Consider the following 22,675-nt stretch of genomic DNA (forward strand, 5'->3'; position numbering starts at 1 on the left):
CTTTTCCACCAGAAAAAAGGATTCCTTTATTTGCTATTATTTAGGCACAACAGGGACCACATAATTTAATTAACAAGGCTTCCAATTATGGAATTAATTTATAATTTTCGAAATTAATATCCACCATAATTAATTACGAATTATTCCACTAAAAATTCGTAATTGCACTCCTTATTCAATTTCGAAATTCATTCATTAAATCTTATTTAACTCCCCATGTTAAGATTCAGATACTAATCAATTAAATTAAATTACTGACGATTTAATTTATTGATTATTTCCTTTAGACTTTCGCTTAACTTATTTCATGTGTCGGATACAAAATCCACCGGCCGGGTTTACACATGAAAACTTATAAGCTTTCATAAAGGTGTATCATCAATCTCTAAACCGAGACATGGATTCCATCAACTAACTATTACTTCGCCAATGTACATTATTATTATCCAATTTACCAGGCATATTGACCACGAAAGAATCTCGCCTTTTAATAAATCAAAACAATAATAATATACACAGCTAATAATAATTATATCAAGATTAAGAGTATAAGTACATTTAATGGCTAGAGAGTTTATTTTATTAAGTCAGTATAAAATACTTATCTCTACTTGGTCCGTTCAATACATACAAAATGTACTAGCACAAGAAGTTGGAATTAAACCATTCCCATAATCAAGATAAATTATATTTAATCTTGTGCTACAATCATTCCTGATGGTTTGTCCAATTCCATCATTAGATTGTGAACTCAAACTTTATACTTATAAGAACCGATGATTTAATCTTCCGTGTATAAGCTAAACTCTATACACTAAATCATCTACTATATAAGCAAAGGACACCGACTAATATATGATCTATTAAAACTTTATTAAAATTGAATGAACAATATTATCATAATAAATACTATATCTAAACCAAATCCATGGTTAATAGTATATATCCCAACAATAATTAATAATATGTATTTTGTGTAATATAATATAATATATATTTCGGTACGGTATTGGCATTTCGGTATTTCATTAAAAGAATATCAAATACCATACCTAATACCATTTTTTTTAAAAACTTAAACCAAATACCATACCGAATACCAAATACCAACATTTTTGATTTCGGACGGTAATTCGATATTTACCAAATTATGCATAACCCTAATGCTGAATGGTCCAAGAAAGTTGTTTGGTTTAAGAGTGCGACATTTTACCAATACTTCCTTTCCTCTAAATATGGTGGAATGCACGTCTGGGAGGAAAAGTTGGGTACCTCTAGACTATAGACAAGTGTGGTGAAGAATCCAATTATCCAAAATATTCCTTTGTATTTTTTTCTGAACATTTATAAAATCTTTTTCATAAAAACAATCGTGCTAATTGATCAGGGCACAAGTCAATGTTAGGTCGCAGTATAGCATATAGAAGATTTGAACATCAATCTTTGAAATTATGTTTTCCTCTAATACTCTCCACCGCTATGCCTTTTATGTAACATCGCATATAATAATCATCAATTACAAGAAAATTAGCAATTAACTAACTTATTATATATTTTAAATGATTCTTTTTAGCTGAAATTTTTTCAATATCACAATAGTACACTTCCGATATTTTTTTGATTGATATAATGAAGTACTTTCATAGATAACATATATTATAACATAATATTGAAATTTGATTCCAACGACACAACTTAACCTTTATAGTAAAATGTTGTTACAGAATATGACTATTATAGAGAAATCTGACTGTAATATAATCTTTCATACAATTTTGGAAAATGCATTAGGCGATGGTCAAAAATTGAAAATGTACATTAGAGTGCAAAATCAAAAAGTGGCTAGAAGCTTTTGAGCTTCTACCAAAGTGGACTTAAACCTATTGAGATCAACTTTCACATTCTGTTTATCCAAGTAAATTGATCTAAATGTATCCCATCCTTTCCTATAAAAAGATGATGGATTCTTGAAAACTATATGATCAAGTGGATATTTTTCAACCAAAGAACTCTCATTTACACCAATCTTATAATCCAAATACCTTATGTTCATTTCTCCTGCTGGATCTCCAAAATCACGTTTAGCCAAATTATCCATTGCTCCTAAAGGAACTAACTGAATTAAAACTGCATTATCTGGGAGAAAAACCATGTTAGTTAATCCAGCTCCATGCACTCCCAAAATAACATCACAAGAATTAACAATTTGCGCGAATCTTGACAAATTTGTACTAAGGTTAGCCTCTGCAAGGACAACCTCGTATCCTAAATCTTCAGCCATTTTTCTAACTTCTTCCTCGTTTAATAAAATTCGCGATCTTTTCCTTGACATAATCATCAACCGTGGCCTTTTACCAACATCTTTGTTTAATTTAATAGCCTCAGCTCTCTTCAGAGAAAATGAACTCCTCAAGAACTGTCTGAAATCGCGCATTGACACACCATTTGGGAATTTTGAGGAATCAATGCTGAATTCCTTGTGAGATTTAAGGCCAGCTACTATACTAAGAAAACAATGTACCTCGTTTTCATTGTCAATGTCAAGAATTTTGTGCTTAGACAACATATTGAGCAATGTTCGATACTTACCTATCCACCAAGATTTGTAATCCGTGGCAAGAAAATGCACTTCTGAATTAAAATGTCGCGAATTTGAAAAGATTGGGATGAGTAAATCTGAGAAATCATGAAAATGGTTCCCTGAATATCCTCCAAGTGAAAATAAAACTGCTGGATAGCCATGATAAATACTGCATTTTGGAATATTTTCGCCGTCTTCTACTAATTTTATTGTCCATGATTTAACTTTTGTCATTGCCCCTGCATTTCCTTTTCTTGGATAAGGTTGTATAGTCCATGAATTGTTCCCAATAGAGGTGTTGAAATCATGTGACACAACGAAAATTATTGAGGATTTGCCTTGGACTCTTATGTCTCCTTTAGTCTCACAGTAATCAGACAATGGTTCTAATACATTACACATTGGCTTAGCATCCTTTTTCTCAGTTTCTGCAAAATAGTTTCATCTAAATGTTAATATTAGAATTCGGGATTTCAAATTTCAATGAGTTTCGTGTTAAGAAAATGGATCTTGGATCTAAGTCAATATCAAAAGCAAGCTTTTGAGGTGAGGATTACCGAGACCATATAACGAGATAACATACAATCCCGGAATCCAATGTGGGATATTGTAACAAGGAGGCACATATCTAGGTTAAGGGGCGTGGGTCCACGTGAACCCATGCTCCTCTCCCACTCGAGACGGTCTTGTTTCAGCACGGAGTACAGATATTGATCTCTCTCTCTATATATATATATATATATATATATGAGAAAATCATGAAAATTTCAAAAAGAATATAATTTTGAACTTATAATTTTAAAAATGTAGTGGGTTCAAGGTAATTAAGAAATTAAAGTTAAACCCGTCAAATGTAAATTCTAAATCCAACTCTTCACAATAGTGCACCCATCCTCTTGAACTTCTGGATCCGCCTCTACTAACAAGAATTCTATAGGATATTAGTATGTCGACTAACCTAATTTCTTGAGAAGGATCGTGTCCTTGATCACAAGCATATCTTCAGCAGCATTTATAGATAATTGTAAATTCATGGCATCACCATCTAGAAAAGAAAAAAAGAAGAGCAAATTCAACTTGGTGAAGCTATAAACAGAGGTTAAATTAGAATATTACTACTGGAAATGATGGCTAAAAATTAAAATGCAGAGGACTTACTAACAGATAGAGGAGGCAAATGAGACTTGAAAACCATGCAACTGCTAAACACGATAATCAAAATTACAACAAAAGCACCAAATCCAAATGTTTTACGTTCATAGTTGCTAAAGCTCTTTGCCAGTATAGGATTATACATTTTTTTTCTTCTCTTAGTAAGAAAATGCAGCTACAGTCTCTACTTAATTTGGCTCAAAGAGTCGACAAAAACACTAAAGAAAAGCTGCTAAAGTGGAGTATTATTTATACACCAATTTTCATGTCTACTTGAACTAGCTTGCTTAGTGAAGAATGATTATATTTATTTTTTTGCATGAATTAGAAAAGGACATTGTTGGTTACAGGTAAGGCAATCATTTTTATTTTTTCAATAATATTTAGGTGACGTTTGTGTTTCATTGGGTATCAATTTCGTGCCATGATTTTCAGCTTCGAAAGGAACTTCTCAACTAAAGTTGTTATAAAATCACTTGGAAAATTTTGAAGAGTCAACAGCCACTACAATAATAAGTAAATTAACTATAAATGCCTTACCATTAGTGTAAAAATGACAACTAATTTGGCTGATATTTGTCACCTTCCTTCCCCTAATAATAGCCAAAATTATTAGCTAGAACATGCACTTAGTAGTAAGTAGTAACACATACTAATATTTATGTTGCATTACCTACAACCCTATAATAAGTTGAATGTGTTACTAAAAAACCAAGCAATAATCAATTTTAGGATGACAAAGGAAATAAATAGAAACAAAACGTAATCTATAGTCTAAATCATTAGCGTCAAAGAACTAATCTATGCTATAAACGTATGTCACCTGCCCTTGTTAAATAGGATTTAGGACCCAAAAAAATATGGTCAATAGCATATGATTATAAAAGAGGTACCTTTGTAATTACATGCATCCTAATTAATCAGATGTGGGAGGAAAAGAAAATAAAAAATAAAAAGTCTTACCTGCATGTTTTATTTGAATTATCCTTTTGAGTTAGGTGGTAACACAATCTGCCGACTATATTTCTTGATTTGAATTGGAATTATGCAGCAAACGACTCTTTCCTTGATTATTATTTGCTTTCTTCTTATAGAATTGAAGTGGAGAGCACTAACTTAAGCGTCTTCAACCAGGTGGTTGTCATTTTCCCATAAAAATGGATGTGTTAGGATTTACCAGTAGGAGTAGGCGTGAAAACCACCTCAAACTGAAAAGTCAAAACAAATTGATTAAAAAATCCGATCAGATTTAGTTTGATTTGGTTTGGTATTGAGTAAAAAACGAACCAAACCGACGTATAAATATATAGTTTTTATATGTACTTTTAAGACTTTTCATAAAATTTTCTTTGTGGGTCGGTTTGGAAAGTCACCCAGTAATTGAAATAGTGTAATTACTAGGGTAGTAATTACACAGCCTAGTAATTACGACGACTTGTTTGTTTATCATAGTGTAATTACAGTATAATTACAAGTTTACTGTTTGGTTGCACAAATGTAATTACACAGTTAGATTAAATTTTAAATGAAGTAATTATCAAAACTTAAAAGTTAATATAATAAATATATGCCTAAAATTTTTTATTAAGTATAAATAATATCATATATTTAAGATGTATAATATTTTTTCCTAAATATATATTATATAATAATCATATATTTATAACTAATATTATAAAAAATAATTTATAATATTGTTCAAATTAATAATATTTAGTTAAAATACTTACAAAACTAAAAATATATGTTTTGTAAGAACATCATGGAATTCATTTTGATAAAATAAACTAATATTTATAAATATAATATCATAACATAATTTAAATGTTTGACAAAACTAATCTATCAATTCTAACTAAAAAATGAACAACATGCTATGCGAGCCAATACTACTAAAACAAGTAAATTGGAACCACGAATATAACAGAATTAAAATTAAAAAAAAAATAGTTTAACATATGTCAACTTCCAACATAATAATAGTAAATTCCACTACAACTTAAGATTAGGAAATGTAATAAGTTTATAACCACATACAACAATAAAATTCGACTTTAATTGCACCACTCATTATATGTCAAGTTTGTTAATGGCTCATTACTTCTAATATTAGGATACGTAGCTTCAAAAAATAGAATAATAAAATAAATAAATAAATAATAAAATATAAGCAATTACAAGGAATCACAAGAAGTAAAGGTAGAGAAACAAAAGATAAATAATGTACGAAGAAAAATATATTTTAAAATTTCAAAAGAAATTAAAAGGTAAAAATAAAATTAAAAAATAAAATAATAGAAATAAAAGGTTATACAGAAAATAAATTAAAATAAAGACAAAAAGGAAAGAAACTAAAAGGCAACCTTGTAATTACCACCAATTCTCACCTCCCATTTGAGAATTTGAGAGTGTAATTATATCCATCTAATTACAGCCAATTACATGCTGACCAAGTAATTACTTGGCCAAACAAATATGTCAAACTGTGTAATTACAATCAATTACACCCAAATCCATTTTTCAAGGTGGCTTTCCAAACAGACTCTAAAAAATATCTAGAAATATTTGCGATTCTCTTATGGGATGTAATATTTAGTTCGATATGAAGTGCTCTATTTTTATTAACTTTAAATAATGGGTTGCATGATCACTTTCTTATCAAGTGTTAGTGAAATGCGTCAATCTCTTTGTTCTTCCATATTCATATGTTAAGATCTATTAAATTCTTATATGTTTTTCGAATTTGAAGTGGTACTTATATAATTTAGAATTAAATAGAATATATCATTATATAGATATCATATTGAATTTTATGTTTAATAATTAAATACAGTTAAACTTGAAAGTTTACATCAACGAAATTATTGTCAGACGAGCAAACAAATAACTATCATATGTTACTAAGAAGATTCTCCCATAAGATTATGTTAATAGATCATATGTTTGTCAATTTTTTCAATTTTTACTAAGCATATATTTACTTTTAACAACGTAAGATTGAAATAATATTCATGTAACCAAAAAAAAAAAACCCGAAACCCCCCCAAAAATTCGACAAAACCGAACCAATCCAAACCGATATAGTTGGTTTGGTTTGGTTTTGATAAAAATCGAACCAACTCGGTCCATATACACCCCTGCTTACCATATACCACAAGGTCAATTGGTTTTGTAATCCATTAGTACTTTTTTTTTTGTCAAATCTTTCGATATATCTTTATTTTTATACGTAAGAGATCTTTACATAGTTCACCCAAGGATATATCATGCTCGTTACACCTAAAGATTTTTCGCCAATGATCGTTATTTGAACTTTAAATTGCATTATGATTTTTCTATTTAATAATGTAATAGCGTTTTAAGATAATATTAATATATTCTCCCCCTCCCCCCCCCCCCCCTACTTACTAGAACTAGTAATCCTATAGTCCTCTTTGTTGTCGGAAACAACTAAAGAGAGTATGGTAGTTTTCAGAAATTATGATATACTATACTTTTACATATATTGTGATGACCCAAAAGGTCATCTCTTGTTTTAACAGTCAAATTTGTGTTCCGAGGCCTTAAAAACCTCCTTTTATCTCACCTCGATTTGCGTGCGCAGTCCGGGCGTATATCCGAAAAGTATTTATGTGAAAACTTGATAAAAATGCTAATTTTGCCTTTAAAATTGAATTTAAGTTGACTTTGGTCAATTTTATTAGTAAACGGACCCGGACTCGTGATTTAACGGTCCCGGAGGGTCCGTGGGAAAATATGGGACTCGGGCGTATGCTCGGAATCGAATTCCGAAGTCCCTAACCCGAGAAAAGAATTTTTAAAGAAAATTATTTGCTGAAAAATATAAAGACTTTTGAAAATGAAATGGTGTGTGTTCCTGATGGTATCGGGCCCGTATTTTAATTCCGGAGCCCGGTACAGGTTTAAAATAATGTTTAAGTGGAATCTGTAGAATTTGGTAAGAATCGGAGTTGATTTGATATAAATCGAACCCTCGGTTGTGAAAATAGTAACTTTAGGTGTTCTTGAGAATTTCATTGATTTTGAGGCTAAATTCGCTGTTTAAGATGTTATTTTGATTTGATCGCACGAGCAAGTCTATATGATATTTCTAGACTTGTGTGCATGTTTGGTTTGGAGCCCCGAGGGCTCGGGTGAGTTTTGGATGGGCTATGGAGTGTTTTGAGACTTAAGGAAATTGTTGGTGTGATTGCGGGTCTGCAGACTTCGCATTTGCGAAGTCTGGCTCGCAAATGCGAGCACCGCAATTGCTAAGGCTCATCGCAATTGCAAAGACTGGGCTGGGCAGGGGACCTTCGCATTTGCGAAGTTCATCGTCGCAAATGCGACATGCACAGTAGCCGCAATTGTGAACAATGTTCGCATTTGCGAAGGCAGTAGGCCAGGCCAACCTTCGCATTTGCGAAGCATTGGTCGCATTTGCGAGTTCGCAATTGCGAACATTTTATCGCAAATGCAATACCTGCAACTGTGTAAAGCCCAGCTTAGACGGGATTTCAACTCATTCTTCCAAATTTTCAAACCCTAAGCTCCCATAGGCGAATTTCCAAAGACAAGTTCTTCCCCAAATCATAGGCAAACAATTTCTAACTCATTTCTTTCAATCTACTTCATCTTTTTACAAGATTTCATCACAAAATCTAGGGATTTTCATGGGAAATTAGGTGTTTTTGGGTGAAATTTGGAAATTTCAAAATTTGGGGATTTAGACCTCAATTGAGGTCGGATTCCAAAATCAATTGCATATCTGGGCTCGGGGTGAATGGGTAATCGGGTTTTGGTCCGAACCTCGAGTTTGGACCAAGCGGGCCCGGGGTCGATTTTTGACTTTTTGGGAAAAATGATAGAAAACCTATAATTAAGCATTGGAGTTGAATTCTTTAGCATTTATTGATGTTGTTAAGTTAATTATGGCTAGATACAAGTGAATTGGAGACGAAATCTGAGGGAAAAACGGCATTTGAGGCTTGAGTTTGGCTGTGGAATTCGAGGTAAGTGTTTGGCCTAACCTTAGCTTGAGGGAATAGGCGTTGTGTCTTATTTGCTACGTGTTAGTGTTGTGTACAACGTATAGGTGTGGTGACGAGTATCTATATATTGGTGTCAAGCATGCTCGTGAGTCTTATATTATGATGGTTGTGATTCTTATTATGTTCTATCCATGCTTTAATTGAAGATTGTCCCTGTTGAACAAGACTTATGATATTTTCTTGGTATTTGACCATTGTTGAGTATTGGCTCAAGTTGAAATTCATTTTGTGAAGATAACTGTTGGAACGAGATTGGTTATAGCTGATTCCCTTACCGGGATGTATTTGTTTCCATTGTTGATTCCCTTGCCGGGATGTTATTGTTTTACTGTTTGGGTGAGGAAAGAGTGATAAAGCACGAAGGGTGATGTCGTGCACATTCATACTTATGCATATGGTGAGGAAAGAGTGATAAAGCACGAAGGGTGATGTCGTGCACATTTACATTTATATTGATGCATATAGTGAGGAAGAGTGATAAAGCACGAAGGGTGATGGCGTGCACATTTACATTTATATTGATGCATATGGTGAGGAAGAGAGATAAAGCACGAAGGGTGATGCCGTGCACATTAATATTATTCATACGCTGAGGAAGAGTGATAAAGCACGAAGGGTGATGCCGTGCACATTTTTATTATTGATTGCATGGTGAGGATCGAGAGTAAAAGCACGAAGGGTGATGCCGTGCGCATTTTCTGTTTGTTGTGTTCATTTGCTGCTATTGGTTCAAGTGTTTTAACTGCTTAAATTTCTTTACTGTTGTAATTCCTCATGTTGAAACCCCCATAGCATGTTGCCCTTCCCGTTTATTTCTGCTTAGTTTTTATTATCTGTTACTATGTTAGTGTACTGATTAACTGCACAGGTTTAGTATGTTTCGCATAGTTTTGCCTAATCGTCTCTATCGATCATGAGCACTCTTACTACCGTAAATCTCTCCCGAGTAATTACGACAATTTACTAGACGCACTCTCCCGAGTTACGCTAGCTGGGTTTTAAGCTCACTTTAGATCGCACCCAAGGTTTTGTTATCCCTAATCCCACCTTTAAACCCTCGGTTATTGATTCCTCATATACTTTGGGAGTGGTGTTGTTCAACAATTACCTAAATATGCACTTCTCCCGAGTAATACATACTAAATAGGCACAGCTAATTGAGGATCCTATCAATTAACTACAACAAGAACGTAGTTGAACAGATAGAGATTAAACCGGAAAACTATATTAACATAACAAGAAGTTCATCCTCAACAGGTTCCATTAAAACCCTAGAAAAAATAATTAGCTACTCATAATCGTGTTCATAATAGCAGCAACATTCAACATGAATGATAAATACAAAAGGAAGAAAGGTAGAACTCGATGTCGAATTATCCTCCTTGTCTCTTGCCTCTTCTTGCCTTCAACTAAATTGTAAAAACCTTGATAATGTCTCTTTGGGCGAGCTGGGCCTCTTATAGGTTAAGTGGAATTACCCCCAAACATCCAAGTTTACCCCTGAACTTATACGCTCCGGACTGAACTAGCGCGGCCGCGCTAGTGGCCGCGCATATTGCATAGTGTTCTGCCTCGATTTTCTGGACTAGCGCGATCGCGCTAAGGCTGCGCTAAGATGGTTCAGCATTTTATCTCTTCTTTTCTCTCTTCTTTCACACGTACTCAGCTCCGAGGGGCTTCCCTTGCTTTAATTTAGCTCCAAGCACTGTCCTAAGTCCTCATAGGCGCAATTTGCTCCTGCAAAACATGAAATTCACAATTAGAGCCAATTTATCGTCATTTAACCATCCTAGAACAGTGAAGCATAGTCAAGTTGGGGCATAAACAGTTGCCAAACTACATGAATCTAGCCTATTATCAACACCCCACACTTAAATCATTGCTAGTCCCCGAGCAATCCACCATACTCTATAGAGGTTCCTTCACTAAGCTTTTCCCTAACGTATCACACCAAGAACAAATCACCAAAGTTACGTCTAGTAGTGTACCATCTTTGCCTCAAGAGTCGACTCTCACGCGCCATGCATTATTCATACTTATTCAAATTACTCTATACAGAGTTCAAGACTTACCTTTCCTTCGTGAATCACATGCCCTCACATCACACAAGAGAGTAGTTCCACAAATAATAATATTAAAAACAATTAGGAACTTAGATAGACAAAATTCGCTCACTCTCAGAAAGAAAATTCATATGCCACATAGATGCACCATAGGCTTGCCCGTATGTACTACGTCTACTANGAATGGATCAATTCCCATGTTACCAACCAAACATAATGTTGAAAAGTGTTTAGAATGAGGTCCAATACGCTCTAACTCCAAAATTGTATTATTTTTGACATCCTCAATTTCGCACTCTTCGTCAACCTTGGCATCATTAATAATATTTTGGTCGAATAGTTGAAGTTCCTCTTTCCGCTCCACAAGCTGGCCAGTATCCACAAAAATTGGTTGTAGGGCATCAGACGCCTCAACCTTTTTATTCAATTGAGCATGCAAGTCATGGATATCTGAGCCAAATTGGTCTATCTCTTGCCTGAGCTCAGTTCTTGCTTCTATTAGTTGTTCTGTCATATTTGAAAGACCATGACGGAGAAACTCATGAGATTTTATAAGTTGAGCTTGTTCCTCTAGCCAAGATTGGCTCACTATATCTGCTTCTTCAAAATTATTTTCTGGTGGGAGCTCGCTCTCTTCAGCCACTTCCTCCGCCTCGGCCTTCATTCTCATGATTGCTGCACTAATTCTTTGTGCAGCCTTTCGATTTTCATCTTGTAGCTCGACTACTTGCCTCATCATGTCCATAATATGAGCCATGCTTTCCATATCCTCCACTTCCTTGCTCCTATCAAACTCATAAACATTATTAGAAACATTATAATAAGAACTCTGAGAAGGATAATAAGAATTAGGACAACCATCCCAATGGCCACCTTGACCACCACACATATTACAAAAATTCCACACATCAAATTGAGATGCACAATTTTGCCACAAGTGTGGTCCTCCACAATATGGACAAGGATCACTATAATAAGAATAACCAATATTTGACCAATTCTCATTCCAAGATGCCATGTCAACAAAGATAATAAAATATTAAACTAAGTTAAAAATAAAAAAATAAAAACTTGAATAGGCAAAAAGTAAAAATCCAATCTAGTAGAATAGTTAATTTCTAAGTCCCCGGCAACGGCGCCAAAAACTTGTTGCGGCCAAACACACACGCAAGTAATAAAGTGACTAAAAGTCGGTGTCGAACCCACGAGGACTTGTGATTAACTGTTAACTAAATTAGACTATCCTAATTATCTAGACAAGAATTAAACCTAGAAGTATTTGATTCTAAACTAATTAAAATAAATAAAAATAAATAATGAACTTTGGACAGAGAAAGAGCAGATTTTTATGATATCAATGTAATGAAAACGATCTAGGGTTATGGGCTATCTAACATTCCTATTGTATTCTTCAATTGAATTGTCTAATTAATTTATCTAGTTTATTGGTTGACAGGGTTAATATTGCTCATAAGAATCTGTCGAGTTCTTACTCGCCTATTCAAGCTAACCTAACGCCTATATGTCTATGGAATTAGAACTAACAAGAACGCATTTATAATTCCTGTAAATCAACCAAGCAAGGCAATTAGGTATATGTCTACCCTAACCGCGAATCCGTTCCCCGATGCCCAGGTTCAAGAACTTGCTCTATTCAATCCTATATGCAATCTAGAATTCCCACTTTCGAGTTCAACTCTAGATTCGTAGATAGTATTCAATTGGTGATCAAGCAATCAAATAATTAAGTGCAATATTGAACAAATAAACCAATACGATAAATCAAGAAATCAAAATCAATATCCGAATAACAATAGTTATGAAAGAACCACAACCCTAGAACGTGAAGTTTAGCTCCACATAGACATGGTAGCAAAACAACAAATCATACAAAGAAACATAAAAAGACTAAGTTGGTGGAAGAAAAGATGAAACCCGGCCTCCACGGCGGCTCTGTGCTCTTCCTTGGTCAAAAATTCCTCTAAAAAACGTTCTCCTATGTATATATACCAAGTAGGGTTGGGACCAAACAATTATACCTTCTCCAATGTGAAAAATGACACTTTTCCCGGGCTTAACTAGCGCGGTCGCGCACCTGGACGCGCATCTGGGCGCGCTAGTTGACAAGTGTTCTGTTTCTGGGCGCGCTAAAACTAGCGCGACCGCGCTATTGCGCATTTTTCACCCTGTTCTGTTCCGAATTTGGAAAAACTTAAAACATGAAAGTTGTAGCCCTTTGAGTTATCTTTCCAACCATATATTGTGGAGCCAAAATGAAGTTCTGAGCAAAAAGTTATATCTATTTTACTAGACAGTGCACAATATACCTGCTCGATTCTTCGTTCGCTCTAACTATCATCTGTTGACCCCCAAACGCGATCCTGGCTTGTATCCTTGGGCTTTTACTCAGATTCAAAGCTCCAAATCACTTAAATTCATTCCATAACATCTATATAGCTCTGAATTACTCCTACAAGGCATAAAACACACAGTTAGTGCAAGACACTAGCGATTAAAGCGCAAACTCAACTAAAGTGCAGTAAATTAGAGTGTAATAAGCGACTAAAATATGTAATTATAGCCTATCATCACCTGCCTTGAATTTTTGCGAAGGGAAGTTCTGCGGAGCATTATGCAACCGCAGAACAGATATGCGGACCGCATACCGGTCGCATACTCGGTCAGAAAACTTGAATTCTTGAGGCTTCTTCTGCGGTTACTTTGCGGAACGCATAACCAGCGGTCACATATCCTGTGTCGGGGCACCCATTTTCTTAATTTAAGACCCACATTCCGTTAAAACACCCTCCTTAGGCTATTTTCAGCATATTTTCTCTGATAATTAGAGTATCAAAGAGAGGGGAAGGGGTCTCCATCCATTGTTCATCAGATCCTAGCCTAAATATCTTGAGGAATAACAAACAAGGCACTTAGGTCTCCCTTCCAAGAGGTAAGCTTCTATCACCCAAACTCTCAATTCCCTATTGTAGCTAAAATGGACCTTTAGTGAGGTAATTCATGGGGATGATGGTGGTTACCTTGATATAATAGGGAATGGGTTGGGGAAATCTTCCACTAAAAAGGGGCCATGGACCCCAACAAACACATAATGTTTGATATAATGCTTAAGTGAGCTAGGGCTATGATCAATTTCCTAATAATGAGTTCAATTGTGCTACATTGTTAAATAGATTGAAGGTGCTAAAGGTTCCGGAACTTGTCGTAGGAATTGGGAAAGACTCAAATAAGGTATGTATGGCTAACCCTCTTCTTCTTAGAATTGAACTCTTGGTGTCTGAATAATTGGCGTGAGTTCCGAGTTGATCATACTAAATGGTTTGCCTTAATATGTTGGGTTGGAAGATTTATGTTCCATAATTGTTCTAAGTATTTACCCAGAAATCATGCTATTTGAAAATGTGATTATGTTCTTCAAGCCCTTCTTTTCTTTCCCTATGTGCGCATGGCTTATATGATAGCACTTAGTAACATGGATGATGACGCTGCCTTGTACGAATAATAAAGGGGAAGACTTAAATTATAAATGTGCCCAAGTGCCAGGAACTACTTAATAAATGGGGCTGTTTGTGTCAAGTAATAGAAGATGGAAAGAAATGTAAATGAAATGAATAATTGAAAGAGGTTATGTCCCAAGTGAGATGGCTTAGCCGATCGGGCCGAGATCGGACGCCATGTTGTTCACATGGTGGCACCTATGTTGGATTTCTATTAACATTGTGAATTTGGATATGTCTCACTTGGGATGGCTTAGCTGGTCGGGCCGAGACTGGACTCAGTGTAAAAATACGGTGGCATTATGAGTTGTGGCACTTGGCAATAATGATTATTAACCTAAAAAGGATGGAAAGAATGAATCGGAACTATATGATCCTTATTTGGCGATTCCTTGTAATTCTGTGAAGTACTTGTTGGTTTTTGTAATTGACTTCTATTTGTTTTCACTGTTCATTCCAATAAGATTTGTGTTTGCCTTATATACTAGGACTATTCGACAGTACTAACATCCCTTTTGCTAGGGGCGCTACATCTTTAAATGGATGTAGTTCCATCGCAGATAGCGCCGATCGCAGATAGTGGTGCTCTCTTTCTCTCCTTACAGCAGTCTTGGTGAGCCCCATTACTCCCAGGGTTTATGTAATCCTTCTTTTGTGTAAATTTTCATATTTTGAGGTATAGTCGGGGTCTTGTTGCCGGCATTTTCATGTTGATCTTTTGTATCCTTAGAGGCTCCGTAGACATTTATGTGGGTCAACTATGGGTGTCGGGATGGCTATTGGATTACATTGTATTTTGAAACTCTTCCACTAGATTGTCAACTGTATGTACTTTTTGAAACTTAATTATGGCATATGGTGTTTAAGTAAAAATGGACTAGCAACATTTTCATATTTACATAGTTGACCTCTCCCCTGTTTAACAGATGGTGATACGTTCTCTTTTCGGATCATGAATGAGTCGGGTAGGAAAGACTGGATAGGCTTGCTCGATCGGGTTCACTCGGTCGTGCGCCGGTCGCGCTCCCCGAGGTTGGGGTATGACACACCAGGTAATAAAAATTGGTGTAATTACTAGGGTAGTAATTACACAACCTAGTAATAATACAGTTGTGTAATTACGACTACTTGTTTGTTTGTCGTAGTGTAATTACAGTGTAATAAAAAGTTTATTATTTGGTTGCACAAATATAATTACACAGTTAGATTAAATTTTAAATGAAGTAATTATCAAAACTTAAAAGTTAATATAATAAATATATGCCCAAAATTTTTTATTAAGTATAAACAATATTATATTTGGTATTTAAGATGTAAAATATTTTTTCCTGAATATACATTAATTAATAATCATATATTTATAACTAATATTATAAAAAATAATTTATAATATTTTTCAAATTAATAATTTTTAGTTTAGATACTTACAAAACTAAGAATATGTATTTCGTAAGAACATCGTGGAATTCATTTTGATAAAATAAATTAATATTTATAAATATAATGTCATAACATAATATAAATGTTTGACAAAACTAATCTATCAATTCTAGCTAAAAAAATGAACAACATGCAATGCGAGCCAATACTACTAAAACAAGTAAATTGGAACCACGAATATAACACAATTAAAATTTAAAAATAAATAGTTTAACATATGTCAACTTCCAACATAATAATAGTAAGTTCCACTACAACTTAAGATTAGGAAATATAATAAGTTTATAACCACATACAACAATAAAATTTCACTTTAATTGCATCACTCATTATATGTCAAGTTTGTTAATGGCTCATTACTTTTAATATTAGGATATGTAGCTTCAAAAAATATAATAATAAAATAAATAAATAAATAATAAAATATAAGCAATTACAAGGAATCACAAGAAGTAAAGGTACAGAAATAAAAGATAAATAATGTACGAAGAAAAATATATTTTAAAATTTCAAAAGAAATTAAAAGGTAAAAATAAAATAACAGAATAAAAAGTTATAAAGAAAATAAATTAAAATAAAGACAAAAAGGAAAGAAACTAAAAGGCAACCTTGTAATTACACAGTGTAATTACCACCAATTCTCACCTCCCCCTTGAGAACTGCAGAGTGTAATTACACCCCTCCAATTACACCCAATTACATGCTGACCAAGTAATTACTTGGCCAAAAAAACATGTCAAACTGTGTAATTACAATCAATTACACCAAATTCATTTCCAAGGTGGCTTTCCAAACAGGCTCTAAAAAAATTTTAGAAATATTTGTGATTCTCTTATGGGATGTAATATTTAGTTCAATATGAAGTGCTCTATTTTTATTAACTTTAAATAATGGGTTGCATGATCACTTTCTTATCAAGTGTTAGTGAAATGCGTCAATCTCTTCGTTCTTCCATATTCATAGATCCATTAAATTCTTATATGTTTTTCGAATTTGAAGTGGTATTTATATAATTTAGAATTAAATAGAATATATCATTATATAGGTATCATATTAAATTTTATGTTTAATAATTAAATACATTTAAACTTGAAAGTGTACATCAACGAAAAATTATTGTTAGACGAGCAAACAAATAACTACCATATGTTACTAAGAAAATTCTCCCATAAACATATGTTAATAGATCATATGTTTGTCAATTTTTTCAATTTTTCACTAAACATATATTTACTTTTAACAAAGTAAGATTGAAATAATATTCATGTAACAACAAAAAAAACCCGAAAACCCCCAAAAAATCCGACAAAACCGAACCAATCCAAACCGATATAGTTGGTTTGGTTTGACTTTGATAAAAATTGAACCAACTCGGTCCATATACACCCCTACTTACCACATACCACAAGGTTAATTGGTTTTGCAATCCATTAGTAATTTCTTTTGTCAAATCTTTCGATATATCTTTATTTTTATACATAAGAGATTTTATATATATATATATATATATATATATATATATATATATATATATATATATATATATAACGATAAAATTGTTTTCCCCTGAAACTTTAAAATGAGCTTTGAATTGCAAAAGGTTGCATGTTAGTTTCGTTCGGTATTTTCTTGACTTTTCTCTTTTTACGTTAGCTCCTGTATTAAAAGAAAGAACATCTACCTTTCTTTACGAGCATATTACATTTTCACAATTATCTATTACTGATTAATATTTTATTAAACTTGGTACTAGAATTTTAGAAAAAAGTAGTTCTACACCTGAACGCAGGATTAGGATCATCTCACAGGTGGCCCGTCGACTTATGGACATAATTTGGGCCTAATAATGAAGAATGGACTTGGGCATGAAATCTCAAATACGAGGTGGTTCGAGTAAAAACTGCACGGGACGCTCTATTTCATCGTCCTCTTTTAATCTGCACTCACTTCTTAATTTTTTTTTAATTAGTACCCAAAGTTTAAACTTTAAATAACTTCAGGCCTTTTTCTCGTCCTTCTTCATCGAGTGATAGTGCTTTTATATGATGTTTGCAAATATATTTTAAAGTAGTTTATGATTTTTTACAGTGATGAGCTGCGGTGGTGCTTTACTTTTTACTACTGCTTAGGGTTTCTTCTTCTTCTTTTTCTTAATTGCAAAATGGATTTGTTAGATTTATTGTTGTTTTGACAAATTGATGATTAGGGTCTGTTCTTGATGATATTTGGAGGTTATGTTTCAAATTTGAGCTCATTTGGAGTAGATTTAGGTATTAAATCTTATATTGGATAGTTAATTCGAAGAACAAATTTCTGTTTCTGGGCAATTTGCACTTCAGACCTATTTGGCCTTAAGTACATGAAAACGTTGGTTGCACTTCAGACTTAAGTACATCTAAAGTGCAATTTTTTCACTTCAGACTTATTTGGCTTTAAGTGCATGAAATCATTGGTTGCACTTCAGGCCTATTTGGCCTTAAATGCATCTGAAGTGCAATTTTTTCACTTCAAAATTATTTAGCTTTAAGTGCATGAAACCATTGGTTGCACTTGACCTATTTGGCCTTAAGTACATCTTAAGTGCAATGAGACTAATTTTTTTTTTACTTCAAACCCGATAAGTCTGAAGTTGATCATAAAGTGGGTAGGTTTGCAAAGTGGATATAACTTCAATTGTGACCTCAAAACCGAGTATAGATGCAAAAGCCCCTTGGTTCAAAGTTCAAACTTTGACCCACTGATAAGCCTACCTCTTACTTTGTTCTCCCAGGTGGAAAGGGATAAAACTCAGAAAAAGCCAATTTTCAGCCCATGTAATCGAAAAAAAGTCATTGACATGGTTGTGGAATTTTAAATTTGGTGAGAGTGGCTATTTTTCAATTGGCTGACCCGCACTATTACTATTTACTAGGATGGAAAGGTACATACTAACACTTTTCCACCAACATCAACTACACCTCAGTCTCTAGCATCAACATTTTTCCAACTTTTAGGAAGTAGCTTAAATTTGTATCAAGAAAGCCATTGGACTTGTTGCTCAATAATATGGCACATAGCAGAACTAGAAAACTAGATTAGACTTGTTTCTTAGATATTTCTCCTAGATGATAAACCGTCCAACAGGTCAAAATCTTTTGTTTAGTAATGACTTATGAAACTGACTTTATTGAAGTGGATAAAAGGTGCACATTCTTCAGTACACTCTCTCCACTGCTAATGTTGTTTCCTCAACTCTCTCTTCAGCTTTCTGCGCCTAAACAAGAAAAGAACTTATTTAGAATTATGAATAAAATCCTCAGTTAAGCTGGGGGGAGTTGCTTACTTCTTGTTCCCAGTTAGCGCGCATTGTAATGAAAAGAAGAGACAACACTTGTACTAGGAGTGCACAAATAATACCCAACCATAAACCCTGTTCGTAATTGCAAAGAAAAGGAAAGATTAATCAAAACTTTATGAAAATGAAGTGAAATTAATTGCACCTTTAAGAGGCTAAAGAAAGGTTTTAAGTTATACACACTGACAGTGTAAAGAATCTTCACAGTACTAGTGATAATTAACCTGTGATAGTAAGATGGTTACCTTCCCTCCGATGTGAAGAGCGAACGCCATCAGGACAGCAGAAGGAATTCCCACAAGATAATAGGATCCAAGGTTAACAATTGCCCCTATCTTCTGCCATCCAAACCCTCTAACAGCACCTGTATGTGAAATACACAAGCTCCTTTTCTTCTTCAACTCCAAATAAAACGCATGATCATGCTCATGAATCATAATAAACCTTGGCGTAACTGGTAAAGTTGCTGCCATATGGCTAGGAGGTCACGGGTTTGAGCTGTGGAAACAGCCTCTTGCAGAAATGCAGGGTAAGGCTGCGTCCAGTAGACTCTTGTGGTCCGGCCCTTCCTCGAATCCCGCACATAGCGAGAGCTTAGTGCACAGAGCGACCCTTTTATCATGCTCATGAATCATAGTGATTGACAGTTTGTATTATAAAGAAAAAGGATCTTAGAATAGTATTTACTCAAAGGCAGATATGCAAGATTTTAAGCAGAGGGTAGGAAGTAGTATTCTTTGTATTTACTACTCCTCGTCGTAAAGGATACAAACTTAATGTATTAACTCTATATTTTCAGGAAAAATCAGTTGCAACATTTATAAGTGCGAACCTGAGAGAACACATTGAAGGCCATCCAAGAAATTTGATGCAGCAAGAAGTGGCATCATCGTGGCGATGTATCTAACGACTTCAGTCTCATTGCTGTAAGCATATCCCCATACGTTACGTATCAGTATCAAGACCAATCCCAACACAAGTCCCTCCGTAACAGCCACCGCCAGTACAACATAGAGCGCCAAACGTGCAATTTGAGGATGACCTGCTCCTAGTTCATTTGACACCCGTGTACTGCAATGCGCAAAACATGTCTAGTTCACAACACTGTTACAAATTAATACAAACCAAAGTTATACATGTTCCGATGACTAACCTTATAGCAGCACTCAGTCCAAAAGGGATCATCCAAACTGTTGCGGCTGTATTAAGACTAGGAACCAATGAAGCGTATCAGTAAGTAATGCTTGAAAATCAAAGATTTTGCTTGATAAACCAATCGGAAGGTACTGCATTAAACGAGAGGTGAATAATTCGAACCAGACTGAGAGCACCGCGGTTTCCAACTGTGGATTTGGAAGAAGGCCAGAAAGCAGAACCATTAGCTCAAATGACCACATTTCTAAGCTGTTGATAATCATAAAAGTAGACACGTTAACAATCAATAATTAAACTAGTAGTACTACTTTTCTTTTTCGTGTTACTTCTGGGTAAATCAAGAAATGTAGACTGACCAGACCATGATGGCCGAGGGAATTGCGAGTCTAATGAAAGAAAGCATATCCTTCAGAGCTTCTTTTGACAGTCCTGTCCAAGTCTTTGCACATGAAGGGGAAAACTTGACATAAAGAGCCAAAAACAAAAAGTTAAGCCAGTAAGAGATGGAACATGCAAGAGCAGCTCCTTTGCCACCAAGGCCAGACTTGAAAACCAAAATCCAACAGACAAGGAGGTGGATTAAAGTTGTAACTCCAGCACATAACACCATAGGGATGACAATACTTTGTGTTTGTAAGAATCTTACAACACATTGGAGCAATCCATAAGCGAAAATACCGGGGATAAAATACAAGGCATAATGACCGGCTTCGTCTGCTATACTAGGATCTTGGCCTAATAACTTCAGAATAGGGCCAGTGTTTGCCCATATGACTGCAAGAGGTATGCTTACAAGTGAAAGTATAATCATTGCTCTCTGCATGTGAATGCCAAGCATATGATACTGCTTTGCTCCATATGACTGCCCGCAAAATGTGTCCAGTGCACTTGACATCCCCATCTATTTGTAAACAGGGAAGAAGAATTTCCTTAAGAACTCTACCCACATTAATTAAATGTAGTAGATTTTGATGTCATGAAGTAAAAAGAATCTTGAATTATGCTCTATTTCTTTCCTGTCTGTTAAGAGTGTGTTTCAAATTCCATGCAACTTAGCAATAACATGAACAATGACGACTTAATCATCGTGTCTCCAATTTTATGATATTTACACTAACAGCAACAAAAATATGCGACATGGTCATTGCAAAGTGATAACAGATTACTAATTCTTAGCTTCGGAATCACCAATTATTCGGAGCAATATCCAGACATTACTAATACTAAAGTAAAGATTGTGTAATTTCTAGGCAAAGGATATCCAAAACCAAATGATGACGCACCACAGGCCCACAGCTACTGAATCAAGTCCTTTTCTTTTTGGGCATGTTTGATCGACCTGTAGGGGAGCCTTGGCGTAATTAGTAAAGTTACTGTCATATGTCCAGGAAGTCACGGGTTCGAGGCGTAGAGACAGCTTCTTGCAAAATTGTAGGGTAAGGCTGCGTACAATAAGCCTTGTGGTCCGGCCCTTCCCCGGACCCTGCGCATAGCGGGAGCTTACCTTTTTTTAATCTACCTATCTTTTTGGAAGGGGGAAGGGGGGATTAAGCCCGTACCAATAGTCGGGCTAACCAAATACTCCGTACTACACGTATCCTTATGACACTAATCTTACTGGAAAGTTAAGGGAAAATCTCATTGAAGAAATGGCAAAATAATACCGAGGAAGCAAGAAGAACAAGCTGGAAAGCAGGATACGGAGCATTAAAATTGGACAAAAAATTGAGGTAATAGGACTTAATAAGTTTTGTGATAACTAGCATTAAAATGAAGTGATTCTAGAGATTCGACCAAGTTGAAAGAAACACACAACATAGGTTTTAAGAGGCAACAGATAAATTGGGTGCTTTGAAACTACAATTAGTATTGCTATTTTGATTTGAATGTTTAAATTGAAAACTAGAAGATATAAAAGCTGAAAACTCACCAATAGGCTAATACCAGTAACAGAAGTAAAGGAAGTAGCCATAGAAGCACCAGAGAGAGGCAATTTTCCAAGATGACCAACAAACATAATGGCTATAAGCTGTAAAGAAAACTGCAAAAGGGTTACGCTCACTAAGGGTCCTGCTAGCCATACTTGCTTCTTTACTTCCTCTACAATCTGCTCTTTGCTAAAACTACCATTAATATTTCTTGTTTCATCAAAAAGACTCTGCTTTTCACGGTCGTCCACTATCAATGGCGTCTTGACAGAGGCTGATTTTTCATATTCTCCTTCCATTTTGGTCACCTCTGTCGTCTTTGCTCTGGACCTCTCCTCTTCAGTTCTCTCTCGAGTCTCGAATACGCAGCCAGTGGTAGAAGGAAATTTATAGTAATTAAAACTTGCGGTCAATAATGGAGGTTGAAATTCTCTTCTCCACGTAAAATGGGACAAA

General features: G+C 34.7%; 2 protein-coding genes across 3 annotated transcripts; both read right to left on the bottom strand.

Moving 5' to 3' along the window:
- Nucleotides 1,676-3,977, bottom strand: LOC109224087. Of its 2 annotated transcripts, XM_019388657.1 has the most exons (4): nucleotides 3,740-3,977; nucleotides 3,540-3,626; nucleotides 2,590-3,009; nucleotides 1,676-2,136 (listed from the first exon to the last, which is right to left on the bottom strand). In XM_019388657.1, exons 1-4 carry the CDS (start codon nucleotides 3,876-3,878, stop codon nucleotides 1,832-1,834), a joined length of 951 nt encoding a protein of 316 aa, XP_019244202.1. In that variant the 5' UTR covers nucleotides 3,879-3,977; the 3' UTR covers nucleotides 1,676-1,831. The 2 variants fall into 2 exon arrangements, with proteins under 2 accessions (XP_019244202.1, XP_019244201.1); XM_019388656.1 differs by having other exon boundaries at nucleotides 1,676-3,009.
- On the bottom strand, nucleotides 18,597-22,675 carry LOC109224088 (protein DETOXIFICATION 16-like). The gene is made up of 8 exons (XM_019388658.1): nucleotides 22,222-22,675; nucleotides 20,648-21,192; nucleotides 20,454-20,540; nucleotides 20,290-20,346; nucleotides 19,969-20,207; nucleotides 19,382-19,500; nucleotides 19,125-19,211; nucleotides 18,597-19,055 (listed from the first exon to the last, which is right to left on the bottom strand). Exons 1-8 carry the CDS (start codon nucleotides 22,516-22,518, stop codon nucleotides 18,996-18,998), a joined length of 1,491 nt encoding a protein of 496 aa, XP_019244203.1. The 5' UTR covers nucleotides 22,519-22,675; the 3' UTR covers nucleotides 18,597-18,995.

Source organism: Nicotiana attenuata, chromosome 3 (assembly GCF_001879085.1).
Source record: "Nicotiana attenuata strain UT chromosome 3, NIATTr2, whole genome shotgun sequence".
Taxonomy (NCBI): Eukaryota; Viridiplantae; Streptophyta; class Magnoliopsida; order Solanales; family Solanaceae; genus Nicotiana; species Nicotiana attenuata.